The sequence below is a fragment of the Carassius carassius genome, chromosome 10 (genome assembly GCF_963082965.1).
Source record: "Carassius carassius chromosome 10, fCarCar2.1, whole genome shotgun sequence".
NCBI classification, from domain to species: Eukaryota; Metazoa; Chordata; class Actinopteri; order Cypriniformes; family Cyprinidae; genus Carassius; species Carassius carassius.
Genome location: NC_081764.1, coordinates 11306147 through 11325434, shown reverse-complemented (window position 1 = coordinate 11325434; position 19288 = coordinate 11306147). Strand labels below are relative to the sequence as shown.

The 19288-nt window shown below is 36.6% G+C and overlaps 1 protein-coding gene across 3 annotated transcripts in view; it reads left to right on the top strand.

Annotated features, from left to right (window-relative positions):
* The window catches only part of LOC132151785 (sodium/hydrogen exchanger 7-like), a 50329-nt gene that overhangs the window by 10725 nt on the left and 20316 nt on the right, over positions 1 to 19288 (top strand). For 2 of the 3 annotated variants that reach the window (XM_059560147.1, XM_059560145.1), the window contains exons 2-12: positions 7843 to 8045; positions 8704 to 8781; positions 10989 to 11065; positions 11745 to 11857; positions 12011 to 12116; positions 12655 to 12796; positions 13463 to 13568; positions 14051 to 14139; positions 16812 to 16925; positions 17339 to 17450; positions 17884 to 18037. In XM_059560147.1, coding sequence (XP_059416130.1) covers positions 7843 to 8045; positions 8704 to 8781; positions 10989 to 11065; positions 11745 to 11857; positions 12011 to 12116; positions 12655 to 12796; positions 13463 to 13568; positions 14051 to 14139; positions 16812 to 16925; positions 17339 to 17450; positions 17884 to 18037 — 1294 coding nt within the window. Of the gene's footprint in view, positions 1 to 7842; positions 8046 to 8703; positions 8782 to 10988; positions 11066 to 11744; positions 11858 to 12010; positions 12117 to 12654; positions 12802 to 13462; positions 13569 to 14050; positions 14140 to 16811; positions 16926 to 17338; positions 17451 to 17883; positions 18038 to 19288 lie in introns of all 3 variants that reach the window. The other variant, XM_059560146.1, reaches the window with a different exon arrangement.

The window sequence follows — 19288 nt, the reverse complement described above, 5'->3', positions numbered from 1 at the left end:
GATTTGTGAATGGCCCCTAAGACTTTCATTTGTGCAGATTCTCCAGTACAATGTTGTTTGCAAATGTTTAGTCGTAAAAGCTGAGAACATTGCTTTTTAACAGTTAACATTTAAAGCTTTACAAACATGTTCTGTGATCAGTTTGTCGTTTACCAGTTCAAAATTCAGTCGTGCAGCCTAATTATGACTGAACGAGAGAGGTAAATGTTTAAAGATATTTGAAATGCACTTTTTTTCTAAGTATTCACCGCTCTTTTTCACACAGCAGGTTTTTTGTGTGTGTCCAATTTTTTTTTCTGGACAACCTTCTGATGGATTTTACTTTAAATTGTGAGTTCCATTCAGGTTTCATGCCATTAGCACTTTATTCGAAGGATTGTTTACAATTTCACAGCATAAGCTATAAAGCTGTTTCCCAGTAAATAATAAAATACAATGCACTGCAATTTTATTCTGTTTTATCCTTATTCTTCGTGAAAATATGTTCTGAAAGATTCCTTAATAAGCTTTGTTTGGGATGTTAAACTACTTTAGGAGCTCTAAGGACTGCCATGGTGAAAACATTATTCGAAATCTCCTTGTGAAATTTGCTAAAGTATGGGTCAGTGTTCTGATTGCAGAAGAGGACAAAGGATTACTAACACAATAAAACAACTCCAGGTATATTTTTGATGAGGATATGACAGTGCAAAATGGTTAAAATCTCTTAAAAATCTATGCTGAAGGATAAAGCCCATTTATTAATAATTTACTTGGGGAAAAAATGGAAAAAACTAAAATATAAACAAAACATTCATTAATTTATTTAAATTGAATATGAATTTGTCAAAAATCAGAATCAAAAATACTTTAATTATTGGGTTACAGTTGCTCCATGTTAGAAAAGAAATATGTAACAACACAGAGAAATTACAAGAAAAATGGAAAATCTAAACTAAGAAAATGTTCTATTATTTAATTTTGAAGGTTATGATTGGCTCTTGCTATGATTTGTCAGCCTAGCATACTCCAAAAAATTATGCTTTTTTATTATTATTATTATTAATCTTATTAATAACTCTTCTAAATGCTCATGTTTACAGCAAATTTAACAGAATTTGAAGGAAATACCAGCCTACACAAAATAACACAATTACACTATTAATTTCAGTAATAATAGCTTCTTGTATCAATCATTTAGACCAAATATGCCTATTCTTGCTATATGAATTAAGGAGCTTACTAGAATAGTCAATTTTTATCAGTTATGAATTAAAACTTTTGAAATACTCATTTGCATGCTCTTTAATTCGCTCTGACGCGCGCACACACACACACAAACAAATGTGTAAAATAAGTTTTCTCACCCCGGATTGAGGGATGCTATACAGGCGCTCCGATTCAATTTCACGGAATCTTTTCTGGACCGTTTCCAACAACGTGGCTTTTGAAGTTTTTACACCGTGGTCAGTCTCTGCTGTCTTCTCAAGAAGACGAGTTAAAGCTCTGATGGATGGTATAACATCTGCAGCCGATGCAGTTGATGAGCTGATCTGCTGCGTGAGCTCTTCAAATGGGGCGAGTAGCGAAATCATATTTTCAACTAATTTCCACTGGCTACTGGTGAACATGAAGGGTAAGTTATAGTCGGCTACATTAACACACAGGGCACGTTTCTGTTCCAGCAGACTCTGCAGCATGTATACAGTACGGTTCCACCTGGTAGGTACATCTTGCTGTAGTCTCTTGATAGGCTGGCCCAGTTGTTTCTGAATACTTTGAAGCCGGCAGTAAGCAAGCGGGGAGTGTTTGAAATGACCAACGATGCGTCTTCCAGAAACGATTATATCAGCGATGCTGCGTTGTGACATGACTCCCTCGGTCACGGCGAGCTGGAGTAAATGCGCCATGCACGGCAGGCTGGGTAGATTGGTATCCCTCATGGCCTTTTCCATGTTCTTTGCGTTATCCCTTAGAATAACATGCAATTTTTCCTTTGGGATTCCCCATGCTCGAAACATGTTGCTGAATGCAGCAGCAAGAGCCTCTGCGGTGTGTGACCCTGAAAACTCTTGAGAATGTAGAACAACTTTTTGTAGTTCGAAGTTTTGATTAATGAACTGCGCAGTGAGGCATACACTCTCACTCCAAATGTCACTAGTGAAACCAATCGATGTTATGTTGTCCTTCATAAGGCTGTCGACATATGTAAACACGTTTTGGTATAACTGTGGCAGGCACACATCAGTGAAATATTTACGCCCTGGCAGAGTGTAATGTGAATCTAAATAGGACATGAGTCGCTGGAACCCTTCGTCTTCCACAACAGACAGAGGCTGGTGATCTAGGCAAATTAATTCCATTATTTTGTCTGATATCTCTTTATGCTTCTTACTGTCCCTGCTGTGGGGTTGCTGTCTTTGAAACGTCTCTGTTACTGACAGCTGAGTGAGTGGCGCTTGAGTTGCTGAACTGTCTTGCTATCTCTTTGCACTAGCTAACTTTGAAAACTGCTCATATTCCTTTACGTGACTAACCTTCAAATGTCTGATGAGGTTGGTGGTGTTAAAATATTTTGCGTGCTTTCCGCCTCGTAGGATTTGCTTGGTACACATGTTGCAGATTGTTAATGTATCGTCTTTTTCGCACACCACGTAGAATTGCCAGACCGGTGAAGCCATTTTTAACAGCGCGTAAAAAAATTGTCTCGTGAATTTTGCGTCATCTGATCGGCTTTTCTGGATCGGCCTTTATAGAGACAATCAATCGGAGCACCCTTAAACAGAACAATAAGTGGCAACAGAGAACGATCTTCAAAAGCCTTTAATAAAATCACACATTAAAAGTTCACAAAAGGTTTTAAGTTGGGTCGAGCCAGCTCCTGTACAGAAAGCCTAGCCTGTTGAACTGGCTTCATAGTACAACTTTCAGTACAGAGTCTCACTTGACACAACAAACCTGCTAGACTAGATCACATACACAAGTCACCTCCAAGGCCTAAATCCTTAAAGGGGAGAGGGGTTCAGCTGGTAACACATAGGTGTGGTTAAGTATCTGAAAATGCCACTCTTACAGTTATATCATCAGATGATTCCCACTAAGCAAAGTTATGTCCAAAAGATGTCTTTTCATCGTCTTTGTCACTAGAGGCGTATGTTGAAAAGACGTCCACTGAGGAGCCAGAATGAAAGAACTTCTTACCCACATCATGAATGACTGCTTAAAGCCTTGTTTATACTTTCGCCTGGCACCGCAGTGCAAGCCTCCGCTGACTGCGCGCGCATATCTCCAAACGGACGAGGCATTTACTTGACGTTCAGACTGAAAACCAGATCATAACACTGATTTAGACCATAGACAGTAAAAGAACTGGACACAGTGGATTCAACGGAGAAAAATGAAGTAAATTAGAAGCACGCACTTCCTGGGGGTCGAGTGTACTGCGCAGACTCAAACTGAGCTTGATGGCGTAGATGTCACGTGAGCAACCTGTAAGTCTTCTAATCGCTGTGCCAAGAGAAATCTGAATCACCCACCAAATCTTGCAGAGAAGGCGAGCGTGAACAGGAGCAAATTTTGGTAAGTATTCTGATTAATTATTTCCCTTGACTTTATGCCTCCACGTTCCCCCGATAGCCTCATAGACAGTAAAAGATTGCCTGCGAGCTTCTCCTCCTGTCCATACGGTAATTTCTCTACTGTGCGACAGAGTGTCGCTGGTTATGACTCAATTGTTAGCCTATTTTTTACAAAAACTGCTTCTACGGGACCATAACGTAAGATACAATGTAATGGAGCCTTTTATAAATGTTTGTGTTTCTTTAGAAATAATTAATGGACAAATGGATTTTTTAAATGCCTCAGATGTAAAGTTATTTGCTGTCAAAGTGACGCCAAAATGAATGGGAGTCAATGGAGTGCTAACAGCAGGTGGGGGTCCGCTAGCCAATGGCGGCACCCAGAGGTGCTTCAAAAAAATATGAAACCCTGCCCCCCTGATTTAGACGTGCAAAGTGGTTGCCTGTGTGATGATATGTAGTACTAATATCCATCTGCTCGGGCAGATTCTGCTCAAAGTCGTGCATCTTCGGATTGTAGATGTTTTTGCCGCGCAACCCCCCCCTTTTACATTTTATAGTTCAATAAATGCATGCTCATTCGGCTAAAACCTAACTTTACTCAGTGTAAATAGTTACTTACATCGGTTGCACGTTGTATAAGACCCTCAAAAACTCCACAGAAATCCGAAACTGGTCCGGTACAGGTGACAACAAGCAATGATCTCGTTGTTCTGCTGCAGCATGCGGGCGGGTCGTGACGTTTTACTTTGGATATAAACAGTTAAATAGAGTTTTGTTGAAGCAATTTATTGTGAAAGTCAGTAAAATCATTTTTTTGATAGGTAATAATAAGTTACAAAAACATTCACACTTTTTACTTATGTAAAACTTAAATTAATTCAAAAAGAAAAGGGAATCAATTTATTGGAATAAATATACTTTTGAAAATAAATTCCTACAGACAACAACCTTGAAGGACTTTTTACAGTGACAAATTTAGTTCACAGAAATATTCAGAATCTAGCAATTTTGTTAACTGGTTAGCAGCAAATATTCTGAATTAAATAAAAGGGATTGTATTCCTGTTCCTTGGCTATATTGTTCAGCAAAGTATGTTTTTTTCCCCCCCTCTTGAACTGTTTGAGGGGCAGTTTCATTGTACCATCAGGGTTAAATGCTAAGCTAACTGGTTCGTGCTGACCTTTCAAATCTTCATCCTGCACTGGATCCTAGCTCTGGATTGTGAATCTGTTTACATACAGAGTGTATTATCTAAGATTTCTGGATTGCAGAATTGGGCACATAATTGATTCTACATATCCCCATCCCTTACATTTTAATTCATTGAAATTGTGGGCAATTTAATTTTGCTTTGTACCATTAATTTTGTTCCTGTTAGTTAAATCTGTTCCTGTTAGTTAAATCTATTACAATTTTTGCTGCCTGTGAACAAAGCCAAGTTATTAGCTTTACTTTTGGGTACCATGCACTGGCAGAAAACATGCAAAAATTTTATCTTTAGGGGTACAGTAGCTGGGTCACTGGGGCATCACCTTTAATGGGGTATTAAAGGGCACATTATCTACCCCTAAAAGGTGCATATTATTTCACTAGTAGAAAAAATGTACATCTAAAGTACTACTATGAACCTTTTAGAGGTAGATAAGGTACAAAGTGGTCCCTTTAAGGTTACTGCCCCAGAGATGGGCTGTTTTACCCCTAAATGTAAAGCTTTTGGACCTTTATTCTTGGAGTATGTAGTCTGCAGCACATTTAACACATGTCACTGTATTTGACTACATTCAACAGAAATCAACTGATTTTCAACATTAAATCAGTACTGTCTACTCTAGATCTAAAATTGATTTAAAGTAGTGTATTTTGCCTGATTTTAGCAGGAGGTTGTGGGGTTATGGTGTTTTTTGCCTCTGTTCTTGTTTCTGTAGCCCATGCTGTGTGTGCTATTGACTTCCTCTGGCACTTCATTAGTATGGAAATACCCTCCAACAGATTTGACACCGCAGGCCCTCATCCCTTCTCCCTATCATCACAAATAAACCAATCTGCTTATACTGTGTTTTGAAGGAAAGAAGTGTAATTTCTGTGCCACAGCAAAAAAAATTTTTTTTTCTTTTTTCCAAAGAGGTTTCCTTTAGGGCTGGGCAAAAAAAATTGATTTTTCATTTAGCAGTTTTTTTACTTTTTTTAAATGACTTTGATTCGATACCAATTCTTAAAAGCTGCTCTTTTCCGATATTTATTTCAGCATACATTTAAAAGAAGTTTTTATTAATGTGAATTAGGGCTGTGAAAATGGCTGAAAAACTAAATTTGAATTTGCAATTAAATATGATTAAAATTTGAATTATATTCTAATTTAAAATGCACAATTTCAGTTTGGGTGAAGAAAAGCTTTTGGCTTCTGTTCTGAGACCACAAGAGTGCGCATTTGGCAAAATATTACTGATGCACGTTTGTTCAAAGCATAAGAAAATATGACTGTGAAAAAAGTGCATAATATTTCAAATGTTTATAAACCAATTATAATTAAGTAGCTTAAAGAACTATAAACAAAACAACATCATGTGTACATGCATAGTTTAATACAAAGGGGTGAAAGCCAATCACATAGAGTAAATTTTTCATTTAAACATGAGATGAAGTGGGATGGGGAAAACCCACCATAAAGTCTCAAGATATGTTTTTGAAAAAAAATGTAACCCACCTTAATATCACATGGCTTTCTAAACATGCGGTTCTATTGTGTGAGACGCGAGTGCAAGGGTAATAGAAGATGTCCCTATAAAAAATGTGTGAAATATGCGTTCTGTGTGAATAACTTGGTTTCAGTTTTGACGTAAACAATATTTTCTCCACATTCTTTTTTTCCGCAATATTTTGATTGAACAACTGCATCTAGTTGCTTCAACTGTATAAGTTAACAAAAACATTATAATGCAATGACACTTATATTGTCATGTCATCGCATCTCGTGCGCCACTGATAAAGGCCAAAGTATATTTGACCATCCGCATCCGTGCACCGTTCCGCATTATGTAATTTTCATCATCAAGAGGGCTCGGGGACAGCCGCGCACCCCGTCCACGTGGTCTCAAAAAGTGCCTGCAAAAAATTAAGAACATTATATATGGCCCTATTATTGTTTTGAAAAAGGACCCTATACAAAAAAAGGCCAGTGGCTCTTAATTTCTTATTATAGATTTCTAAACTGATGTTTAAGGTTTATTTTTTAGAAATTTCAATAACATTTGTATAAAAACTATTCACTGAATGTTGGGCTGCAACAACTAATGGATAAAATCGATTATTATCGATAATGAAAATCATCGACAACAATTCTCATCGATTAGTTGGGTCTGCCCACAGTGCCCGTACAACTGAAGCCGGTCGCTTCTATGGACAAAAGGAATGATCTATAAATATCGGAGGAAACCGAATGAGCTCCTGCAGTAAAGGTATGTGATCTAGGCTGCCCAAAACATGATAAATCTTTATTTTAAGCTCAAGCTGATGCATTAGCGTTATGGTGTAACATTATCTGTCAGGCACTTTTACAGATATGTGTGTGCGTCCTTGGTGCAAAAACCTTTTATGTAATGGTCATATTTTGCATATTCTCCGTTAAATCTTTACTGAAAGGGTGCCAGCGCTGCAGGCACATGAGTCAAACAGATGGAACACACAGAGGTGAAGGACAAAAACATAAAAAAAAGTACATAAACAATGCAAGCAAGCATGTGAGCTGTTATCAAAGGCAAATTAAGCCATTTTTTTTATTATGTGAATAAATACTATTTCATTGTTTTAGTTTGAAATTTGTCCAAAAATTACAATAACATTTTTAGAATAATTTTTTTGGACTGATTCCTAAAATATTTGTTTTGTCTTATGACAGGTGGTCTAATAAATTGTTAAGCACTGTATGTTTTCATTAGCATTCTGTTGGCACATTTGTTTTAAGGACATTGGGCAGAATGTGGAATAGTGTGTTTTTGTCAATAAAATTAAAATAAAGAAAATGGGGACTTTTAATCCGATTAATCAAAAAATAATCGACCAACTAATCAATTGTCAAAATAATCGTTAGTTGCAGCCCTAACTGAATGTAATAAAAAAAAAAATTCTATAAAAACAAATCGAGAATCGACTCCAGAGTTTGTGAATCGAAATCGAATTGAATTGGGACATCTGAATCGATACTGAGCCCTAGTTTCCTTTTCCACAGACTAAGCCAATGTATTGAATGTGTATGTGAGTGGTTTATCTTCTGTGTGTCAAACAGGTCTGTTGGTGGGTGTTATTTTGCGGTATGGCATTCCCTCCACCAGTTACCATAATAAAACTCCTCCGAGCTGCACCCTGCAAGAGGGTCCTGTCAGCACGGTGCTCCTCAACGTTAGCGGAAAGTTGTTTGAGTACACACTCAAGGGGGAGATCAACCTTAGAGAAATCCACAGTGTGGAGCAGAATGACATGTTGCGCAAGGTATGTGAGCAGCGGTGTACATACACACACTTCTGATAAACCTGCAGCAGAGGAAGAAATTTCATTTTGAGGTTTAATTTCTGTCACCTGTGCAGCAGTGTTGTTGTTATCTAAAAATAAAAATAATGTTGTTAATTGACATAGGGCTGAAATAAAATATAAATATTAAAGGAAGAACTTAGAAAACCTTAGAAAAACTTTAAACTTGGAAAATTAGAAATGTTTCCTTGTAAACAAACCAAAATAAGTTGTAGTACTAAAATTATTAAAACTAAAACTTTTATTCTGTACTATGGGAGTCAAAAGGGACCAGCAACTTCTTTGTTGCCAAAGTTCTTCAAAATATCCTCTTTTAAGTTTAACAGAAGAAAGAAACTCAAAAGTTATAAATTATGAAATTAAATTAATATCCCCTGCTACTGATCTGAACCACAAGCAGACATCAAAGATAAATGAATAATAAATGAATAACTTGAAAGCATATCGTTAAGACAAATCAACATCCTCCTAATGTTTGTTGTTTAAGCTAAAATAGACAAGTTCCAAAAAATGTTTTTCAATTAAAATACATCTACACAGGATTAACAATTGCAAACTACACATTTTATCTATTATAAACATTTGTTTGTAACATTATTTATTTATTTTTTTATTGCAGCTGACCTTTGACCCAGAGGTGTTTTTCAACATTCTGCTACCTCCCATCATATTCCACGCTGGATACAGCCTCAAAAAGGTATGAGTGATATTGTGTGCTGGGCAGTTACCTGTACACAGCTTTAGCTTTCAATTTGCTTGTTTAGTAGCGTGTTCATTCATGAAGGTGCTACTTTACCCCTTTATATTATGAAATTTTGAGATTAGCCTAACTGCAAGAGAGAAGTACAAAACAGAACAGATACTAAGTCTGGTCAGACTTCACTTATATTACACTGGCACCTTTTAAATTGGGTTATAGTTAAGTTAATGTGTATTTAACTTGGCAAGTCAGATTGTGTCCTTTGTCTTTTAAAAGCCATGTATAATTGAGTGTTTACTAGTGTTATTGTTCCTCATGAGTTACTTTGGGCTATTTATAAAGAATTACAGAACTTTTTGGTAGTAAACAGTATCGGCACAATACAGACACATTTGAAGTAGCATACAGAGGCATTGCTAAGTATTTTTCATATTGTTTTTTTACACTTACTGGACATCTTTAAAGTCAAAGTTCATCCAAAAAGAGATATTTTTGTTTTGTTGGCCGAGTGTTTGACACCCAAGTACACAATAGTACAACATATTTAACACAGTGTACTTCTGTTCTTCATCATTTTCATTTGAGTCAAATTAACTAAAGTTTACGGCACTTTCCATGTAAAAAGGGCTCTTAGTAGCAGACAAACCTGTAGCACTCTCTGCCATGTAAATGCATAATTTCACCAGTTGTGTAGATCAGATTGTAATGTAACCGAATGGTCATACATTATCTGTTCAAGTAGTTTATTTGACTGCAGTGTTTATCAGGTGGATATCACTTCTGGATTCCAGATATTAATGTGAAGTTTCAGATTGTGCTGAGCGAGCAGGGAGGCCCTGAGGAAGTGAGAATAGTTTTTTTTTTTTTCAGCTGTGTGTGTTTGAGACGCATTGTTTCCTCTCTTTGTACCACTTTTTTGATGAACCTTACAGAATGGAGGAAAAGTGTTCAGCTCAGAAGTTGTAGGAACTTTGGCAGTAACTGAAATGAAAATGTTGACCGCACAAAAAAACTTCACACCGAGCCTTCGTCTCAAATTGAGCAGGTCTTAAAGGGTGGGAAACAGACGCGCAAATAATGACAAAATGTACATTTTTGCCTTAACTATCCCTTTGAAGCCACTAAAAACTCCCACAGAAAACTCCCCAGAATTTCCCAGAATTACAGTTTCTGTTTTTCAAAAGTCAACAGGTCCTTCGTCCATTGTGTACTCATTTATTCATTTTACCAAATTTGATTGTTTTCTGTTGTCGTTTAATACTATCAGTTCCACTTAACAGAATATACAGTATTAAGTGTGTGTGTGTGCTTGTGTGTGTATATGTATGTATATATAAATATGTATATATATGTATATGTATATATGTATATATACATCTGATATATATATAAAAAATTTTTTATATGATTTTTACACAGTAGTGTTTAATATCAAATATATTGTGTAGTTGCTGCACTATGTAGCAACAGTGTGACTCAGCATATTGTGACTGATAGTCACACAGGAAAAAAACATCTATCTTGCTCTGTAAACAAGCAACGATAGAAAAATAAGAGTAAAATGACTGTGTGTCAGGCCAAATGTCAAGATGAATACTAATAGTCTTCTGACACTGTACATCATGAGCAGGATTTATTTATCTATTCATTTGTTCATTTTAACCTTAATTTCACTGTCTGTGGTTAATCTGCGTTCCACGAGTACTGTGTTTTGGGCTCAGTAAGATTTCTTTTTTAAATTAATTTTACGATTTACAATTTTTTTCCAAAGAAATGTATACTTTTATTCAGTAATGACACACTTAAGTGACCAGAAGTCACTGTAAAGACATTTATTGGTACAAAAACCCTATTTTATATAAATGCTATTGTTTTTTACTTACTGTTAAAGAAATTATATTATGCTTTTAACAAAAATATTAATGAACACAACTGTTTTCAATATTGATAAGAAATGTTTCTTGAGCACCAAATCAGCACACAATCATAGGAATATATCATATTTTAAACTTTTAAAATGATTAATTTTAATATTACTGTTTTTACTATTTCTTTTAATAAATTAAACCACCTTTGCTGATATAGTATTTATTATATAAAAATACATACAACAGAGGTTGAACTGTTTTCTCAGGACAAGGATATTTTTAAAGCACATGCTCTTAAAATGACATGGATTAACATGCTCTTCCTTGTTCCTCCAGAGACACTTCTTCAGAAACCTAGGATCCATCTTAACTTATGCTTTCTTGGGCACAGCCATTTCCTGTTTTGTCATTGGGTAAGTCACTAATGTTCATGAAATTCGCACTGACCATGGAATTTTTTTTACATACAAACTGTGGATCAGCCGTGATATGCATCAGAATCCTTAAATTTACGCACGAACCAGAACTATTCTAAGGAGTGACTACTTTTGATGAAGATTTAAGTGAAAAAATTTTTTGACCATGGCCAGTTACTAAAGTGATCAGTCTGCTTGAATTTAGTGATCAAATCCATACACTTTTTTTTTTTTTACCTAAACTATTAAAAAAAGTTTTGTGCTAACCATTAACATGCCAGTCAGGTTCAGGCATGTAGTGGGATTTATGGGACTAGTAATCAGTCACCATCAGATTAGTTTCTTCATTTGCTGTTTTAGTGTTAGGGTTGGAGTCTACACAGTCATAATGCAAAAAATTGTTCAAAATCTGGTTTAATCTCAATCGGTTAATTTATCAAATTACACAATGGAAAGTCAACTTGCATTGCTTATCGGTGTGCTTTATTGTATACTCCACATTTTGGAAAATGTACCGTAGTTTGATACCTGCACATTTCATACATACAAGGAACATTTCAATACTAAGCAAATAGTATAAATAGTATTGAAATGTCTGTTATAAACACATCTTACCTTTGATTTGTGGTCATACAAGCTTTAATTAAAAAAAAATATATATATATTTGTGTTTAAGAAACCTCATGTATGGCGTAGTGAAAATGATGCAGGTTTTGGGTCAACTCACTGAGAAGTTCTACTACACAGACTGTCTCTTCTTTGGTGCCATAATATCTGCCACTGATCCAGGTACATCATCTCTCTCTTCCTCTGTTTTAACTTGCTTTTATATGAACTGCTGACATTTGTTTTTATCAAACTGTCTAGTAAGTTTTGCATCACCATTCAGAATCTCAGTACCATTATGTTGCTGATTTGTGTGTGTGTTTGTGTAATTTTTAGTCACCGTGCTTGCGATCTTTAATGAACTCTATGCTGATGGTGATCTCTATGCACTGCTGTTTGGAGAGAGTGTTATGAACGATGCAGTTGCCATAGTCCTTTCATCGTAAGTCCCACTTTCAAACAGTATTACTTTCTTGTTCCTTTTCTGTTGCAACAAAGAAAAGGTTCAAATCACGTGTTTTGTCTGCGGCAGCTGGCGGGATTTCCCTGGCTGCCAGCACAGAGTGGGTGCTGGGGACATTTTCACTGTAATGCTGAACAGTAAAAACAAATGATGCTGCAACTCTAGTAGTGTTTCAGGACGGTGCTCTCACTCCCCCTTTTGGACGCAATGAGCTAGAGCTGATTGTTTCTGATTTCCTGTCTCAGCACCACTTACACAATCTGTCCATGAAGTTGGATTATCACAGCAAAACTGTGTTGTTTAGACTTTGCTTGGAAAAAATAACATGAAAAAATAACAGTCTATTTTATTAATAAATAAAAAAATAATGTGCATTGTATTGACAATGGGTTCACATAATGCTTCAGGTCAAGTCAAGACAGGATTTCTATCTTTAGTCTGTACTTTTTCATTGGGTGTACTAGTCAGATCAGCACAGTCAGTCCATTTAATAACTTTTTTTGTCTTTGGTTTGCAGGTCAATTGTGGCGTATCAGCCTGCAGGAGCCAACACACATACATTCGATGCCTCTGCCTTCTTCAAATCGGTGGGCATCTTCTTGGGCATCTTCAGTGGCTCTTTCGCTATGGGTGCAGTCACTGGAGTAGTCACTGCCCTCATATCCTTTTGCATGTTGCTATGAAATCAGTCTAAATATGTTTAGGTTTATGAAAATAAGTTGTGTTGATGTCCTTTTGGCTTCGTTGTGATGTTGATTCTTTTACCTATTTGCTAAATTAGTAACACTGTAGAATTGTCCTTTAAACAGCGGCTGATTTCTGTCAAGAGAAGAGTACTTGGAATAAGAATATATTATTTTTATAATATATTGCAGCTTTTTTCAATTTCAAATAAATGCAGTTTTTTTTTTTTTTTTACCTTTCTGTTCATCAAATAATGCTGAAAAAATGTATAACCCAAGATAAGAAGCAGTGTAACTATTTTATCTTTTGATAATATTTCTTGAGAACCCACACACTAGAATGATTTCTGAAGGATCATGTGACACCTAATAACTGGAGAAATGGCTGCTGAAAATTCTGCTTTGTCATTCTATTGAAAATATATTACAATAGAATATAGTTATTTTTAATTGTAATATCTTTTTTTAAATATTACTTTTTACTATGTTTTGGGTCAAATAAAGCAAGCTTTGAGTATAAGAGACACTGTTTTTCCTAAAAAAAAACATGGTAATGTATATCTTTATTGATCTGAATCTTTTTTTGATTAGCTAACTGATTATTTAATCAGATGTGTGGTTTAAATTCTTAACTTTATCCACGTGACAAAATTCACCAAGCTGCACTGTTTTCCTCTGCTGGAGACTGCTCTGTTCTTCCTAATGTCTTGGAGTACTTTTCTACTGGCTGAAGCTTGTGGATTCACAGGTGGGTGTTCGAATGGGTTGGTAATGAAAGCATAGTGGTTAATCTGGTCAAGATATAATGTAATATAATATGATCTAGAGTAATAAGGGGCTGCAGCTGCTTCCCCTCTAGGAACGGCACAACATTTCCTGCTTTAGTTAAATATCAACTGGAATAATAGTATCATTTTCTGGTTTTAGAAAATCATCTGTTCAGGTTTAATCTGCTTTATTAGCACGACAAAAATTATGTTCATGCGAAATTCTTTGCATATAAATATCAAAATGAAATTCATAAACCTAAAATACTTCTTGCATTTTGTTATTCCTGGACAGGCCATGTTGCTGAATATTGACGTCCTTGATGTGTAAATGTGTTCGGTCATTTGCACTTATCATCTGGTTGTTTTATTAGTCCCCTCCATCCTGTACTGAAATTGTATCCCACCACCCACATGAAAGAAAAAAAGGCACAAATGATGCTAATATCCTTTACTGTTCCAGGTGTTGTCGCTGTGCTGTTTTGTGGAATCACACAGGCCCATTACACCTACAACAATCTGTCGGAGGAGTCAACTAAACGCACTAAACAGGTCAAATATTTTAGCTTTGTGAACATTGGGATTTTAGTTGCTTCCAGAGCAGCTGGTATAAAACCAGAGTGATGTGAACTTTGAAGAAGTAAGGTATGTAGAAAAAAAGCAGCAAGGATGTTTTTTTTGGGATGGGAGCCCTGCATATTCCACTTCAAAAGATGCTTTGATGCAAGGGTGCCACAAGTCGAGGGATACTGCTAAGTGAATTCCCATCGCCCCTGTGGTGTCGTCAGAGCAGTGCAATGTGATGAAGTGAGGTGGGGTGCCTACAGTAATTTCGACACCCCTGTGGCACAAATGTGTTCTTAAGTGCTGCTTTTACATAGCGGTCATTTTTTCTTGTGTTTATTTGGTTATTGAGAGGAAGGCGCGCAGTATATATTTACATATTCATCCTAACGCCGCTCAGCAGCCTCAGGTTCTCAGGTTAAGGCCATCCTTAAAAATATTTTGGTTTGCAGTAACAGTAAAAAATTTTTTAAAGGTATATGAATGGTATGAATTTAAACAAATTAGCATATCGTGACGTCACTGACTGGGTCTTCAACCCGTGCCTTCGGGCGCATCATTGCAAACCTCATTTTGATGCAGGCTATATTGACCACAAAAAAATTTAAATCTTTATCAAAAACATGTTTATTGCATGAATTTCAGGTGAGAAGAAAAAAAATGAGGTACTGTTATACTATTTTACTTGCATCCACCGCTAGGTGTCAATGCAACCTACAAATGAGAGACCGTTTACTTTGCTTTCTTGGGTTGCCACTTTGAAAAAAGTCCTGTTTGATTTGAGAGACAAGTGTTCATTGAATCGATAGTAAAATCAATTTTGCATGTCTAGAAGCATTTTATACAGCAAATAACACCAAATATAGGTAAATCCACATACAACAGACAGGACGAATGTAAAGATTCAATATATTGGTAAAGACCAATATTTCTGATGATTTATTGGCGTGAAGCCAATCAAGAGTGCAACATTCTCGAAAAACAATAAGCAGAGTGGACTGCCATAACATTTACTGCAGGCTTCAACATGGCTGTGTTTACGATTAGAAATGTCAACAACAACAAAAAATCACATACGTAGGCGATTCTAGCCCGAATCTGTATCTGTATGCATGAGACTGTCTGAATACCGGCAGAATTCACATTTCTGTTGTAAAAAGAGAAACATTGTGCAGAAGTATTATTTGCTGTTATGCGTGTGTGTGCAGTTGCTTTGTGACGCGTGTTCCAAAAAAAAAATAAAACAAATTTCAATTTCAATTTTTGAAACTTGTGTTGGTTGGTCCAATCGATTCGTGCAATAAATTTTCGAACATAAAGTGACAGTCGACACGGTCACGGTTTTAGACTAGACGGGAGAAGGGATGGGAAAAGATCTGGGCACAGTTCCAAAACTTCGTGCCAAGTTAAAGTGGTGTCGAGCTGTTTTAATGAATTTTTTAGATGTATTATGGTGCCCGAACCCGAATGACTTTGAACATTGACCGCTAACATTTTGTTTACTGCAGCCGCAGCCATCTTTACCAAGCGCGAACCGTTGACAAAGTGAACGCACAGGCCATAGTGTGAAATCCGTGTAAACATAGATGATGTCACAGGTTTTTTTTTTAAAGAACGAACGTAGCTTTCTTTTTTTATGTAGGCCTAGGCAATTTATATATTTGCAATACTTACTAAAATATAATTAATATTATTTTATTGCTTCTGTATTAGTTGTTTGAAGAGTAAAAAAAAATTGGTCGGTCCCAATGAAAATTTACAACCGGCAAGTCGGTCGGACTAAAATTTGAGTCGGTCCTAAATGGACAGGGTCGGTCGGGTTACGGCAAACAAGAATATTTTTAAGGATGGCCTAACTGAAGCGCTGTTTTCTTCTTTGAACTGAATCAGGAGAGCTGTAATACAGTCTTGTGCTACAGCGCCACACTGGTCAAACCGCATTATTGCAGACTCTCACATTAGGTAGCTACGAGATAACCACTACTCAAAAACATTTGCCTACAATTAGTTTTATCGTGGACGTTGTCGATAATGTCGACTAATTGTTTCAGCCCTAGTATATATATACTAAAGTCAATACGTTACAGAGAGTCATACGCTTTCACATCTCCCAACCATTCAAAATCATCTATTAATGGCGCAATAAACCGATTACACAATACTAGAATGCAAAACAAAAGCACCCCAAAACAGAAACTCAAAGAGAAATTAAAGACTTTGATTTAACACAAGGAAAACTTTAGATTTTCTTACTTGACTGGTACTTCTTGCTCTGACTGACGCCATTATGTGGCATATATGTGCATATATGCAGAATATATATTATCATATATGTGCATATATGCTGTATATATGTAGCATATATGTGCATATAAACTGCATAAAGGTTTCATATATATGCATATATCCTCATATAGGTTCTTTCCATGTGGGCAAGGGTTAAAAGTTACAGACTTTAGAAGTTATAATCACATGAATTGAAGATATCGGCCTCAGAATTAGATCTATCATATGTTACAAAAGCCTTTGTAGAGTATAGATAGGTGGATAAGAGTTCTCTCATTGCTTTTGTGACTGTTGTTTTAGCTGTTTTGTTGACCAAATGTGCTGTTTTGAGGTGCATATGGCTTCATGTGTGGCATGTTTCTTTGCTGTTGCAGTTGTTTGAGGTGCTGCACTTCTTAGCAGAGAACTTCATCTTCTCATACATGGGCCTGGCACTCTTCACCTTTCAGAAACACGTCTTCAGCCCTATTTTCATATTTGGAGCCTTTGTATCCTTGTCTAACAGTTGAAGTGAATATTTTACATTACAAATTTTACATGGGGGGTGGGGAGGTGGGTAATGTGTATTAACCCCTAGCATTTACCTCAGTCAGATGAGTTTGACAGTATGTTAGAGAAGATGACAAATCATTGAAATGCTCTAAAACATCTGGAAAAGTTCCTGGTTGGTTTATCATCTTGATTTGTCATTTTTGACCACTAGGATTGTTGAAAGCAGTCTCTTATGCTCACCAATGCTTCATTTGTCTGATCAAAAATACATTACAGACGGCACTATTGTAAAATTTGACTGCAATTACTACAATTAAAAGACTGTTTTCTATTTGTATGTTTTAAAATGGATGCATGTGATAGCAAAGCTGAATTTTCAAAGATATTTCTTTAACATTTTGACTACTAGATAGCCATCTTTATCGGCAGGGCCTTGAACATCTACCCTCTGTCTTTCCTGATTAACCTGGGCCGAAGACACAAAATCAGAGGAAACTTTCAACACATGATGATGTTTGCAGGTATGGTGGGGTGCACACCTGGCATACTTCCTCTTCTCTGATGCTTGTGAAACTATTTAAAAAAATACAGTAAAGGAGAAAATAAATCAGTGCAATCAGTTTTGTAGTGTCCTCTAATGTCAAACTCTTTGATGTGAACGCTTGGTAGATTTCAGCACCCTGCTGAAGCTTATCAAAATCTAAATTAAGAGTGAAATGTGGGAACAGGATCTGAACATCTCTAATAACGGCTCTTGATGTGGAGCAGCTCCCTTCAGACAGGAACACCACCCTGCTAAAAGGGCAGCAAAGTGCTGTGCCCTTAAAACACAACTGATCGAGTGTGATGGCAGTTTGCTTGCTTAAGTGCAGTTCCATTCTGTTTGTAGCACGGCTGTCATTCTTTCTAAAATCTATTGTGACTGCTGTGTGTGTGTGTGTTTGTGCTCTGCAGGGCTGAGAGGGGCAATGGCATTCGCTCTGGCTATCCGTGACACCGCTACGTACGCCCGACAGATGATGTTCACCACGACCCTGCTCATTGTGTTCTTCACAGTTTGGGTGTGCGGAGGAGGCACCACGCCAATGCTGTCCTGGCTACATATCAGGTCAGTGCGCAAAAGACTGAATCAGTGCCCTGTCTGACCCATTTTTAAGAGTGAGATGGATTTAGGAACATTTTTCATGCATGGGAAGTTTTACAATTTGTTCGCAGGAATGTTTAGTGATTTAGTGTTTGCATCAAGGATGGTAAAGCCGAGACTGGAAAAATACTGACAACCACCAAAATCACACATATGCTTGAAAAGAAAGTTACATGATAAATCAGAGTTCAACAGCTTTTCCTCAAGCCGAAGTAAATACTAATATATAGAAGGTGCACACAATATCATAAACAGATGTACAAAACACCATCATGGGTACACACAAAATAATTTGCAATAAACATGAAAATGTGTTGTAACCTAAAACCCTAATATACATAACTGATATTAAAAACTATTAAGAAACACCAACAAATGTAAACTGTCATGTAGGGAATTTTGGGAATATCAGTAAATTATAAGATTACTTATACTTTTTTTTACTTCCACAAACTCAGTACACTATAGCAGCCAGTTTTAAACAGTCAGGCAACACTTGACAATGTAAAATTAAGTTTTTCAGTTGGATAGACTTTGATAACTGCATTAAAAGACTTATACAGACTGTTCAGCAGGTGGCAGAAAAGCTCACCATTAACATGTTAATTCATTTTATTATTCAAGCATGTTTTGACAAATGAAATCGCATTTAATTTTCCTTAGTAAGACCTCTCATGACTATTTCGGAATTCATATTGAGGGAATAAAAGGAATCAGGTCGAGACTGTGGCTAATTTCACATGTTGTTTGTTTGTTTATCAACCGTGCACTCTTCCCTTTTGATTTGTTCTGCAGTGAAATGTGCACAGAAAATAAACCACTCAAAAGTAGATGGGAAAGGAGCTCGGGTTGTTTATGTTGCCAAGAGCCGGTGTTTGTCTGGCTGTCCTCAGCAGGGGCTGGCTGGTACGGCGCCATTAATAAATGCTGCTAGTTTGTCCGAATAAAGACGATTATTGAGGACCGATGGCAGCTGCTGTAGAATGAGATTGAGAAGCTCAGGCTATTATCTGCAAAACTGCTGTGCACTCAACGAGTCACAGATATGCTTAGAGTGAGCACAACGAGGTAAATAAAACGAGGGCAAGAATCTAAGCAGCATTAAAGGTGCCATCTGTCATGTCTGGCAAAAAAATCAAGTCATACTCCACATTCCATACCAGATGGGGGCAGTATGCCTCAATAAAGTGAATTGGTCTACTCTAGAGTAACAAA